General features: G+C 59.3%; 3 protein-coding genes across 3 annotated transcripts in view; 2 read left to right on the top strand and 1 right to left on the bottom strand.

Moving 5' to 3' along the window:
• Window positions 1–874, bottom strand: part of TRAVEDRAFT_165927 (Rad1-domain-containing protein) — a 3,790-nt gene extending 2,916 nt beyond the window's left edge. Inside the window, exons 1-3 of the mRNA XM_008038815.1 lie at window positions 707–874; window positions 569–637; window positions 444–501 (exon numbers count right to left, since the gene is read on the bottom strand). Coding sequence (XP_008037006.1) covers window positions 444–501; window positions 569–637; window positions 707–727 — 148 coding nt within the window. The 5' untranslated portion in view covers window positions 728–874. The remainder of the gene's footprint in view (window positions 1–443; window positions 502–568; window positions 638–706) is intronic.
• A 3,024-nt stretch (window positions 875–3,898) lies between these two features.
• On the top strand, window positions 3,899–4,779 carry TRAVEDRAFT_28307 (uncharacterized protein). The gene is made up of 3 exons (XM_008037958.1): window positions 3,899–4,049; window positions 4,101–4,500; window positions 4,550–4,779. Exons 1-3 carry the CDS (start codon window positions 3,908–3,910, stop codon window positions 4,680–4,682), a joined length of 675 nt encoding a protein of 224 aa, XP_008036149.1. The 5' UTR covers window positions 3,899–3,907; the 3' UTR covers window positions 4,683–4,779.
• A 5,958-nt stretch (window positions 4,780–10,737) lies between these two features.
• Window positions 10,738–12,484, top strand: TRAVEDRAFT_19410 (uncharacterized protein; the record flags this gene model as incomplete). The annotated part of the gene is made up of 5 exons (XM_008037835.1): window positions 10,738–10,855; window positions 10,903–11,111; window positions 11,151–11,300; window positions 11,945–12,290; window positions 12,336–12,484. 5 exons carry the CDS (start codon window positions 10,738–10,740, stop codon window positions 12,482–12,484), a joined length of 972 nt encoding a protein of 323 aa, XP_008036026.1.
• Window positions 12,485–13,209: the final 725 nt, after the last annotated feature.

Raw genomic sequence — 13,209 nt, 5'->3', positions numbered from 1 at the left:
ACGAGCCGAGTGCTCGTATATGCTATCAGTTAACCCTCTCAGCGCTCTATGCGGCGACCTTAGAGGTGAACCGAACAAGCTGGCTATGGACATTGAACCGCCTGGCCACTCACGCGCATTTTACGTAGTAGGTCGACGGCTGTATACACCTATCTGGAAACGAGCGACCAGTTTCCGGGTCAATCGATTTCAGTAGAAGCACGAACGACTTGTGGATACACGTGCAGGCCCAGCCCGGTGACCTGAGTGGCCGACCACAACTACGGGCGGCTTGGAAGAACCTTTGGTAGTGATATTGCCGAGAAGATAGCGGTCAAATCGCGAAGCTCCGGACACGGCGGCACCGCACGCGAGGACTTCATATCCAGCGTCGCGTTAAGAATGCCCAAACGAGCCATCTGCTGCGATCCATCGCGGACCAAAAGAACGCTCACCAGTGAGACATCTGGCCTCTTCGACGGTTACTGTGAAGCCGTCGGCGGTAATAGAGACGCTAGCACGCTGCGGGATCGAGAACGTCGAGGGGGAGATCAGCAACGGGCGAGATAAGGCAGAGGGAAGAGCTTACGTTGACGAAGTTGACGCCGCGCAGAAGGGCGGCGAAGTACCTGAAGTCGTGCACGGAAGCGGTGAGTACCTGGGCGCACGATTGGTCAGAGATCTTCTGGTGCTGGAATGGCCGGGTGTGCCGAGATGAGAGACGCACTCTGGGCTGCTCCTCCGCCATGGTAGGTTCTGGGGTGCAGGGCGTCCAAAGGGCGTCCCACCTACTGTCTTGCCTTGTCCCGCTAGTGCTCGTCCGCCGCCGGCGCGCGAAAGATCGGGTTTCGCGGTGGTGCTTTTGAGACAAACAACGTGCTTATCTGCGTCGTTCGGGGGCAGTAGGGGAGGGAAGCAGAGAAGAGCGAGAACGGGGTGTGGCTGCTGTGGCTGAGACGCGTGCCAGGGACGCGAGAGACGCGCGAGGATGGTCGCGCACGTGCGTGTGTGCAGCGGGTGACGTCACGCGCGAGAGGAGGGCAAGAGGTAGACCGAGGCCGGCAGGGACGCCACTGCACTCGCCCGCCATCTCGCGTCCAGCGCTGCTTCCCATCTCTCTCCTCAGCCACCTCGCACCCTCTCGACCGCTCGTTTCAGGACCTTGCCAACCTGTGATTGGCTGCTCGTCTGCGCCACACGCGTGACTTCGCCCGTTGCTCGACCGATGCTCGACTCGTTTGACCTGCTCTCGAGCCTGAATCCAGCGCGGCCCACCTCAATTGCGCGCTGCGCTCTCCGCTAGAGCGCTGTCCCGTCCCCTTGACTTGCTCTGCCAGGGCCTGTCCCGTCCCTCGTGCAGCGGCCCGCACGCCACGTCCTGTACAATCTAACCGTCGCTCCTGCATCGATAACACGATGTATGTACACATATTGATCGCATACACTGCGTATCTACGTGCTTACCGCCGCCCCTTCACCACCACAGTACTCTCCCGAGCGGTCTAGCGCCCGGCTCGTCGCGTGAACGACGTCCTGGCCGTGCACTGCGATACACACCGTGAGCGACGCGCATATACAGAGGTAAACATGAAGCACTTACTCGTCATTAGACACTGCGCATGTCGAGCGACGGCCCTGCTGGTCGAGCATGAGTGCTGAATCTCCGACGTCGACACTCGGCGTGGGCATACTCACCTGCTTCCGCCGACGGTGACGAACGTCCCGGGGCGAATACTAACCAGAGACAGGAAGGTAAGCACAGTGAGCAGGAGTGGCTGTTGATTTCTCCTCCTCTCGTCTTGCTGACCCTCTTATACCTCCTCAGTTCCGGGCAGGCTCGCCCCCTCAGCGACCTGGACGGTCGGAATGTACGTACATCCCTCCCCATTTCGGTCCTCGCCCTCGTAACGTCCCGCCCGCGTCTCTCGTCGTCATCCCACGCACGACCCTAGCGTCCGCTTGCGCGAGATGAGCGCTGGGAGATGCTCGATGTGCGTTTCGCGATCGTTCCTGTACCGTACGGAGAGCAGCACCGCATCTCCGCTCCGCGTCCTTCGCTACGCGCTCGCATGTCTACCCACCGCGACGAGCCCTCTCCCCGCCGCGTAGCGTACGCATCTAGTGCGCACTAGGCATTTTCAGGGCTAGCAGACCGTGTCTCCCTGCTGGGCAACCCGGACTTTGTTGCCAGGTCCGACGCGGCGCCCGCGGTCATGACGGTACGCGCGCGGAGGACACTCAGAACGGCAGGACCCACGATAGGCTGCAACACGCCGAAAGCGCGAGGGGCGCGGAAGTAACTACGCGACGTGGGCGACGTTCCACGACGTCGAGGTTCGCGGTCGCCCTCCCGACATCGAGCTGCGCCCGTGGTGCCGAGCTCGTTGCGCCCCGCCGTGCCGAACCCCACGATGCTCGTGTGCAGGAGTGTTCTTGCGCCCTATCTGCCCTCTCGCCTTCGTTCTACGCCCAGCAGCACGGCTAGGACTTGTCCCACAGCGTGCTGTGTTCGTGTACGCTCACGGAATAGACGGTGACGCCCCCGCCTTTGTTTTCGCCAGTGTGTCCTGCGTGTGTCGTCCCGAGCACACACCGCGCTATCTGCGACGTCCACAATCCACGTCCTTGCGCTATCGAGCGATTTTGGAGGATGGTCAGACGTCGACTCGGAGGCACGCCCATCAACTTCATAGAGGATGGCGGGGTACAGCCCATGATGTCCGCCGCTCATCGGGGACTGGCAGCGCCGCGAACACGCATTGACGTCGGGCTGAGGTGCTTTCGCGCGGACGACACGGTCCGCAGTGTGGATGGACGTCGGCGAACACGCCAGGCGGCGACTCCGTGCCTAGAGAGCACACATCGACATCAGCGCACACGCTGGGATTCGCAGCCCCTCGTGTCCCCTAACGAATCACAGCCCCAAGCGTACGTCTCGCGCGCGGCAGGCCACTCGCGAGGCCGACAGCCCCATGCGCGCACACCCTACGGCGCGCCGCGGCGCACACGCTCAGGCTGTCCATGTCACAACCGTGCCCCGACAGGCGTGCGCCCCCTCGTGCGTTCCGCCCAATCGCGGCTGGGCGTGTGTGCTCGTACGTAGCAGGAGCAGGAGCAGGAGAAGGCGCAGCTGCCCGGCCGTCTCGTCGACTCGGAGCTGGGTCTGCGCCGTGTGCGGCGGGCGGGCGAGTCGGGTGCTCCGGATCGCGCGCTGGGCACTGCGCCGCGCCCGTCTGTGCGCCGGGGATGGGTTGGAGCGGATGGATGTGGATGGTGCGTGCACGCCGTCGCTGGGTGCGAATCATGGCGCTGAGGTGTGTGCATTGCGGGCTCGAGGACGGGTGTCGCGCCGAGGCCTGTACGGCGTCTGGTGCAAGTGCCACAGAAAACGGCCGCGCGATTCTGTTAGCGGCGCGAGAGTGCATCGAGAACACGGCGGGAATCCTTGCTGCTGGTGCGGAGACTCCGTCAAGTTCACGTACGGCCGCTGCTTTAGCAACAATGTCGATGAAGGCGGCACTTGCGGCCAATGTGTCTGGAACACGCCCCGGGGCGAAGTTCACGTTCGCCGACTGAGTCCATGAAGCTGGGCCTCTGTCTAAGCCTCCGTGATACAGTAACATGCATGCCTCGCCCGACGACACGGAGTAAGCATCCGACACATCTCCTGGAGGTGTCTTGTTCACATCTCGCACACAGCAGTCACAAGCCGGGTCTCGAAACCCGACATCGCTCGCACTCAGCCCACCCTCATCGTCCGCGCCCCGCCGCTGCTGCCTGTGCGCGCCGCACCCAATCCCGCGCAGCTCTCGCGGCTGGGACGTTCTGCCATTACCCCCGGCAGAACAGGGACGCGCTCCGCAGGTGCGTACACGGCACATCCATGCGATGCGGGTGCGATGGACTGACCGTCGCAAGAAGGCCGCGCATGTTCTCGCGAACGCCAGGTCTCCTGTCCAGGCCTGTGCCGACCTCGACGCTGCGCCTGCCTACTTGGAGGAGGCGTGCGCGCACACGTCTCCTCGCTAGCACACGCTATTCCCGCATCTGGTCACCGTGTCCTCCGATAGGTACGTCTCTCCAGTCGCAGTGGCACTATCTCGCGGCTCACACATTCGTAGTGCGTCCTCCCGGACAACCTCAGGCCCAAGGCCCACGCCATCGAAGCATCGTGCTCCCCGCGCACACGCATGCACGCGCCCGCACAATACAGCGCCCTCCCGAAACCGTCTGCGCTGCCCGCCGCAGAATCAGACGTGGATCCCTCCTGCGCCCAGGAGCGCATGCGCGTGCGCTCGACGTCGCCACTACCCGCACTCGACCGATACCTAGACCCCTGGTCCGCGTCCAGGGCCGTCGTGTGCACACCGCGAATTCGCGTACCGTGTGTGTACCACACCTGGCGGTCTCCATGGTGCTCGCGATCGTCCGACGCCGCAGACACATCGCCATGGTGCGGCCCCCGACTCGTTTCGCGAGATACCATTGGCGCGTCTCCGTGCGCGCGCGCACGGGCCTCGGGTGCGTCAATCGCGCTGCCGCTTCCCGGAGTCTTTCTTCTTGGTGACAGGCGTGGGGAGCGGTACACAGCGTCCGTCGGAACGTCCGAATCCATCGTACGCGAACCACAAGTCAGCCGCTGCTTGCGCGACAGCCCTCCGTCCTCCAGGCAGCTTCCCTCGCAGATCCCGCGTCCGTTTTGAACGTGCGGGTCGGTGTCGTGGTGCTCGCGTCTGCAAGGACGCTGTGCGACGTCCCGTGTAATATACGATCCTGTAGGCGCATGACTCGTAGCCCAATATATTTCGTCATGCCTGATTTGCGTCGTATGCGAGTATACGAACGGAGATTACGGGCGCGAGCAGACTGCTCCCGAAGGATTGCCGGTTGCTAGAGCTAACGAATGATCGCCTGGGCTGTGGGCGCGCACTTCGACGATCTCGCGAACGTGTTTCTGGGATTTCGTGGGTCGTTCTGTTGGTGTTTCGAAGGTACCAAACGCGCCCCTCGAAGAAACTATCCGGTAGGCAGCTCCCCGTGCGTCCGATCTGTTCGCATGTGTCATGTTCGTACCTCACGGGGTAACGAAGCGAAGCCGTGCAATCCAGAGCCTCGTCTACAGGTGAGGAAATAGAGAGGAAAATATATATTGAACCAGGACGGGCTCAACGAGCACAAATACAGGAATTTACCACTCGGAAAGAGGTACAAACTCGTTCTTTACCGCATCGTGGGCAAGGCGACCCAGCATGTGCACCTTCAAATCGCACTGCTCGCCCCCGAAAGTGGCCGATACGCCCACGGCTGTTTCACCGCCGTAGGGGGCCAACGATCCGTCGTTGTGATGCATATCCGGACGGGCGGGTGCGGAAATACGTTGTGGACCGAGTGACTGGTAGGCCGGGGCTGTACGGACGCTCACCTGCAAAGTAGCTGTGTTTCAGAGCGATATAATGGTTTAGAATACACTCACTTACCGAAGGAGCGCAGTGGGTCGCTCTGTGGGGCCGTCTGGACCATCAGTACCGCACGGCAACATCCAGAAGGAGTTCTGAGGATATAGAGCTGTTCCGCTGATCAGAGCGTGTCGTAGCTCGCGTATGTGTCTTGGTGTGTCCCCTGGAGGTTCCTGTACATCGGTCAACGCTTCTTGCCACATCTGAGCCAAACAACGTACAATTTAGATGCAGCCTCGCCGCTTGTACGTCACCGAGCCTGTCACTCAGCCAGCGAGTTTGTTAGTTTCGAGACAGCTCTACTGATGTATCCGCAATTACCGTCGTCTGAGTCCCCGTAGGCCGGTGCACGCATTCTGGGCTCGTTGCAATTCGTAGAACTTAGACGAACTCCCGGGGATCTCGGCGTATGAAAACGTCGGGACGCTAGGAACTGAAACGTCCTGGTTAGCGAAGTAACGGCAGGACACAACAGCAACCTGAATACGTACATTTGTTGGCCAGTGACAGCAGCGTGCGATCTCGTGATTTGCGTTGTTGACAACGTCCCCACTCTGTCCAGGGCCGCTACCGTGATCGAGATGATGATGTAGTATCGGGCTCCGTATTTGGAGGGTGCAGGAAACGGTAGTAACCCGGGCGAGGCCCTATCCGACCTCGGATGAGATTCGTTTGCAACAGTGTCGGCGACGCGTGAACGTTTGAACGCGTGAACGCCGTGCGAGTGCCATGCACCGATCCCGCTCGGCTTTGTGTGCGCATGGGTGGCGAGACTCGGACGCGGCCAGAGAATGGGCGGCGGTAGATGTCCCAGGAGGCGTGCCACACGAACAGCGTGGGCACAGGCGAGCAATTTCAGCGGCCGACGTGGGTGTGTACGAAGGCTGCCCCATCAACGCGCAGCTGCGTTCGAGCCTATCCTCGCGCCTTCTGTTCCGGCGTGCCGTCTTCTGTAACACAGCGGCACACCCACGGAGAAAGCGAGGGAATTGCCCACCACAGTAACAGATCAGCAGATCTCGCCCCCGTACACATCACGCGGAGTCCACCCGAGACTGTGGACGGGATGCACCGCTCATCCGCGCGAGCGGTAGAGAGACTAATAGTGCTCGGACTTTGTCATGCCGCTTTTGAGCAAGCGCACAGGTATCACCATGCACGTCTGCGCTCTCGAGTCTGCAGAGACGGCTGTGAGTGCGTCACTACCAGTCAAAAGCGGGAGACGAGCACCGGCGCGGTCGGCGCGAGTACACGCTGGGAAGATCCCATCACCGTACAGACGCAGGCGGTACAGGTGCTTGAATGTCGTGACCACGACGACGCAGCAGCCCCATAGAAACACTCACCATGTACAAGGGACAGGGCACCCCAAAATTGGGTTCGGCTCGACCACGACGTGCACATGTCCAGACCCAGCCTGAAGTAGACGAGTGAGACAATTAGTAGCATTATCGGGTATCATTATAGATTGTTCGTAGTCGTACCGGCCTAATCATCCACGAAATTCGGCGCCAGATGCTGAGGCATGCGTGTTAGCGAAGCAAACATGGGGAACCATGATCGCACATACCCGAAATTTACCAGCTCCCGAGATAGACGTTGTGCTATCAGACGAGCTGTGTGGAAATAGCCCATCCAGAACCTGTAAGTCGGAAAGTCAGTGGATTTTAAATATGTCCATATTGGCAAGAGCGTACCTTCTTCCGGGTTCACTCATTGGAGCCGAGTCCCGACTGTCTGTCTGGTACACTACGAAGCAAGCCCGACCGTCGCTTTCGACAGTTGCTGACCTGACTTTTGATTAATCAGTTTGTGATCCACTTAACAGACCGACTGAGGTGCAGTGCGGGCGTGTGAGCATCGCGTACTGGAGCCTTACAAATATGCGATGTGCCTCCAAGACGATGCAGCCGTATTTGGACATGGCTGATTTGTTGACGAAGATGGCAGGTGGCGCGCTCCGGGGGACTGCAGCAGAATTGATCAGTCAGGTTTTGAGCACGAGGCCGAGGCCACTCACCATAACGGCAGACAACGTCAGCCGGCTGTGCTTCTCGGGACGTTTTCGGTGCCCGCTTGAATGGGGCACGGGGCGCGCATTGGAGAGGGACGCAGTGGAAGGGCGGCCTCGACTTAACCTGACGATCGTCCCCAACTTACTTCGCTTTCGGAGTGTACTTGTACATACCTCAGTAGTCCTGACCGCCGGCCGAGCCTTCTCCTGTTACTTCAACGGTCAGCCCCATTCTGTACGTGAGCACACAACACAGAGTACGTACTGTCTCCTCGCTGTGTCGCTAGGGCTCATATTTGCTTTGCTAGCTATTGTCGTTGACCGTGATGACTGAACCTCGCACCCTGAGCGGCGCCCTCCGCAGAGAACATGCTCGAGCGGAGATCAAGATGCGGGGAGAGCTCAGGCTTCTTCTGGGCCACGGGCTCTGTGAGTAGCGCACACTTCCGCACAAACACACTCAAGCTTACCCGACATGGACTCAGCGAATGTCACCGGCATCCCGGACGCGAAGATGGCGTATGCCATCAAATGGTACTGCACGGGCGTCGTCTTGCGGTACCACGTGAAGCTTGTCGGCTGGCCCGATGACATTGTCTTTGACGATCTCAGCCGCATCACGGGCAAGGAGCGCATCTTGCGCCTCCTCGAGCTCTGGAAGAGCGGCTCTATGCGCTTTGTCCCAGTGATGGACCCGGCCGAACTCGAGGCGGCGAGGAGGAACCCCCTCCTAGTTGCCCCGGCTCTCCTGTGCCGTGGCATCCCACCGAAGCGCTATCCGTAGCGACTTGGGTAAGCATCGCCGCCGCCCAAATTCAAACTCAAACGACTTACCACCTAGGCACGAACAGGACGGGCCGAAGTCGGCCGAGATAGCAATGGACGACGCAGAGGCAATCACTGAGCTCGAGGGCAGAGTCGCCGATTCGAATGTCATGCAGCTTATGCAGCTCCGACTCACGCGTCTGTCTTCCGCTTGCGTGGCCGGGGCTGGGGATGTAGACACTGTGCGGGTGGCCGCCGTGGGGCTCGGTACCTTCAATAGGCACATATACTGCACTATTAGATTCATAACGGGTATCTCTCATTGCTAAAGGCGGCCCCATGACGGTGGTGATGGGCGGACGACAGAGGAAGTAGTGGTAGTGGAGAAAGGACGAACGAGGAGCGGCTGCCAAACTGGGGATTCGATTCGCGTGTGCGGGCGCTTGATTCTCGATTCTCGTTTGCCACGCTCCTCGCGCTCATCTGTCTTTCACCACGACCCAGGCTCTGCAAGAAATATTCGCGGGGTTCGCTCTCTCGGCCGTAGATCTACGCTATTTTCATTAATATTCTAGCGCTTTCTGGTAGGCTGCATCAATGGTGCATTCGTCTAATTCGAATGTGTTCTGCTATATGTTCTCGGAGGCGGCAGCGGCCCAAGCGCGTCTCTGGATCCTCTCGTCGGGATGACTGGAAATCTTAGCCAGGCTTTATCAGGGTGGATTTTTTTCTCTACAAAAGGGCTCCTTCGCGACCTTAAACTCAGCTGCAGTAAATGTTTACTCTCAGTCGACGAAACCACCGCCATAACTTGGGCAAACCGGACGGCAGCCCGGGACTCGGGAGTGGCTGCGCCCGCGAGCAGGCGCTTAGTTCGTAGAATCCGCGATTCTCGTTCCCTGCGCGTTCCTCGCCCTTGTCTCTCCTCCACTACGATGCCGATTGCGCACGGAACCTATTGTCGTGCTCGCGTGTTCTGCTGCAGGGACCCGTGTATTTGATGGATAACCCAGGTGCTGCGACTACCGTGCGATAGCAACACCAATCTGATTTTAGATATTCTCACCAGAGACACTCCGCTCGGATACAGTGTTGCACGTGTTTGCTCCCGGCCCCGCCGGTGGTAGTGGCGCTCGAAAATTCAAATGACATGGTAGAATATGTCTTTCATAGTCTCCATGTGTACTAGATATGTTACTGCAAGCTGAAATGGACTGGAAGGTTGGAGGTAGCCATGTGAGAAGGAGCAGCCAAGTGCTACTGCTCATATTGTTACCTCCCCCACTCGTACTCCATCCGGATGCGAATGGGGAATGCAGAAGTGCTGATCCGAGTAATCCAGGGCCCGTGTCGCCGCTTGCGAGCCCAAGCGGAGTGATGCACACCATGAGAACTGAACGGAGAGCCAGAACACTGGATATGCCGAAAAAGCGGATGTGACGTTAGATATCCATAGCAATCCGCGAGCCATCTGAAGGTGACACATGGGTCTGATTTAGTGATTCTAAGCTGCGGAGATTGAATGACGTTGATGGTATGTTGTGAGCTCAGCACACATGCAAAACTGACTTTATTGAACAGCGAACATGGTCATAGCTTGATACATGCAGACAGTACAACAGGAGTGATATTCTACCCAGAATGTAGCACTAATAGAACAGGGACACTCACCTGAGAGGAGCGGGAGGCACCCGGGAAGCTGTCCTCCCACGGATGACCCTGGTAACGCGGGATCACGTACGGGAGGAACACCAGCAGCCGGGGGCATTGCAGTCTGTGGATGGCAGCCGCCGCCAATGGCCGCACCTGTGCCACAGATCGGCGGAGGTTTGCGCCTGCACTGTGCCGCCCAGACGACGAGATCGGGCCTCGGCTCAAACCGTGGACGGACAGGAAACAGGGGTACGTACACCGAACTTGTCGACTTCCCTTCACCGCCCACATGCCTGTCGCTCTGTATCGTGGCTTCAGACCTTGCAAGACCGTCAACAACGCGCCCGGATAGGGCAAGAAACAGAATGTATGTCCCTCCCTCAAGCCCTCCGCATTTCTCACCGAGTCTGTGCACAGAGCCTAGAAGATGGCGGCGCATTGGTGACCCGTCACCGCAAAGGATACACTCACTTGTACGACAGACTGTTCGAGGTATACCCGCGCACGCGCGCAAGGTCGGGAAAGGAAGGTACGTTGCACAAACAAGCACTCCAAGTTTGCGGCGAGTCGTGCTGATGATCCCCACTTGACAACCCCCAAATCACTCACTGGTGCACTGTCACGGCCCGCATATGCACCAATGGCGCATACAATACGGCCGTGCACTTCAAACATGCACACTACTATTTTTCGGTACCACGTCGAACAGACCTACGCTGCCGCCGACCGCTAGCGTGCTCGCGACGCGCCAGCACAAAACGATGTTTTACGGTACAGGCCGCGCGCGGACATCGCCGCTGTGCTCTCGTGTGCCTCGCTGATCTCCCGGTGCAGCACGACATTCTTACTTTACCCCTCGATCTCTAGGACATGCCCCAGGTCCTGTGTGTGGCCCCCCTGAGCGGAGGCTTGGGCGGGAGAGGACAGGACGGGAAGAGAAACCGAAAGGCGCACGTCGAGGGCGAGAGCAGCTGTGATCCCAAGGCATGTATTCGTCCATATCTGCCAATGCCGACTGACCTTCTTCCTTCATAGCGCGGCGGCAGAGCCGGTCCGCAGAGTGCCCGCCATGTCAAACGGCGACAGCGGCGGGACCTGTGCAGGTGACGGGCAGCTCCCTCACTTACGAGCGGCTCGGCCGGCGCGACAATCCGCTCAAGAAACTTACATCTTTCGAGGATCCTCTGCACTGCGCGCGATCTCGACTGCTCACGGACAGCAAGCGGTACGAGACGCGCGCCCGAGTGCACGTGGAGAGGAATTGGGTGCTCACCTCCTCGTAGCACTGGTCCCCAATCCTGCTGCGCTGGAATTACCTGTCTGAGTGTCGAGGCATGCACGCGAAGATGATGATACTAACCTCGCGATGCAAACATGGCCTGGCGCCTAAATCCTGGGCCGGTACCGAGTCCAACCAGCCTCGCGAGATCCCGGTACGTATTCTGGCGATGCGTTCGTTCTCAAGGTCCCGCTGATGCGACACTCGAGGAGGGGGAAACCGCTTGGGTGCACCAAGGATATGGGTCGTGACGACGTGAGATCTGGAGATCTGGCTTAGATAGACGAGATCAGCGTTGTACTTGGGGTCGCGCGAGAGTGGGAACCGCGTACGAGGATGGCCGAGCTGTTGTCGTGTGCCTTGTTGTTCCGCGCGCGGGACGAGATGTGCAGCCGGAGACGGCGGCAGGAAGCAAGCATTGCAAGACGCCCATGAACTCCTCCGCGTCGAGATCGGCTAATAAGCGCCCGCACTCTCGTTCTGCGTCCACGACCAAGATGTCCTGCCGCGCCGCCTGTAGCTGTGTCTCCAGGGCGCGCTCCGGCAGAGATTCTGGGTGTCTCATGTGTATCAAAATGCGGCGGCTGCGCGCCAGAGACCCAGCCCACGGCTAGCAGAGCGAGTCCGCCCGAGCGCCACTCTCTGTCCCTGGCCCCACCGTCGCGTACTACCGTTGTAGACCGTGTTCTGTACACTTCTCATCTCAAAAATTATACTCGGTACTTTCGCAACCGTCTCCATCGCCTCCGCCCGCACTTCTGTCCCCGCGCGCCCCCTGCTTCGCCGCCCCCCACGAAGGAGTCCGCGCCCACACCCCCCACCGAGTTCCACGTCCCGAAGACCTCGCGCCGGCTATTCCCCTCGGTGCTGCGACTTATCCAGGAGCACCACATCTCTGGGGACGCCGTCGAGAAAATCACGGGTACCGGTGTGCGCGGGATGCTTACCAAGGGCGATGTTCTGACGCACCTTGGCCTGGCGTCCTCGCCAACGGGTACGTACCGCGAGACCCCCGCGCCCGACGTCAAGACGGACAAGAAGGTCGAGAAGAAGGAGGATGTCGCGCCGCTGGATGGTGCTTCTATCCGCAGACTGATCGTCGGCAGCATGCTCGAGGCGTCGACGAAGGCGCGCGCCGCAGCAGGTCTGTTCTTTCATTTTCATCCTTCGCGAACGGTCGCTCATCCAGAATCCGACTGTGCAGTCCCGAAGGTGGAGGCCGACTTCGACTCGGTCATTGCGGACTACTTGCCCCCGTCGAAGCCGAAACCGGTCACCCCCGTCCCGGCTTTGACTTCGACGCCCAAAAGTGTCTCCTTCATAGATGGGTTGATCTAATGTATATCCACGACCTGCTAATAGATTACCATATGCCGCTTAACGCATCACAAGGTTGTTTCACAACGCTTTTTACAGAACATTGCCCTACCTTGCATCAAGTTCGTATGGGCTGCGCGGGGCGTCTCTCCCTCATATGACTCCGCGTTTGGCTCACCAGTGGCCTGCGTGCAAGGCATTGGCTACGTTCAGGGACTCGTTGCGCGTTGACACACCCATCCCCGTGCACAACTCTCGAACGCGACGCTTGATGACAACCCGTCCACCTTCCCACTGGGCCAGAGTATGTCGACGCCACGCATGTGAACGCTGGCCTCGCCACATTCCAGATTGGTACTACTGACCTTGCGCGACAACATGCAATGCGAAACATCTCGATCAGCGTGATAGTATGCAGCAAGAAATACATTGGACAGCTACGGATACAGTATACGACCCCAAGTTACCAAGTAAAAATGTAAGAGGATGCGGCAGCTTGTGATTAGGAGTCTTCGAGGGGTAGACACTACGACTCCGTCAGCCAAGGGTCGCTAGAATACCACAATGCACACTCACCCAGAACTCAATGAATGCCTCGGAGCGACGCCCACCCGGCCTGCGCGGTGCCGGCATCATAAACTGCATACTAAGCAAGCCCTCCTCGTCAATTCGCAGCGACGTTTTTAGCGAGCTTTGAAGTGCACGCAGCGCTCGCGATATGTGGGAATAGCGGTACCTACACGAGA

This window comes from Trametes versicolor (assembly GCF_000271585.1).
Source record: "Trametes versicolor FP-101664 SS1 unplaced genomic scaffold TRAVEscaffold_4, whole genome shotgun sequence".
Classification (NCBI taxonomy): Eukaryota; Fungi; Basidiomycota; class Agaricomycetes; order Polyporales; family Polyporaceae; genus Trametes; species Trametes versicolor.
This window is presented reverse-complemented; position numbering and strand designations above follow the sequence as displayed.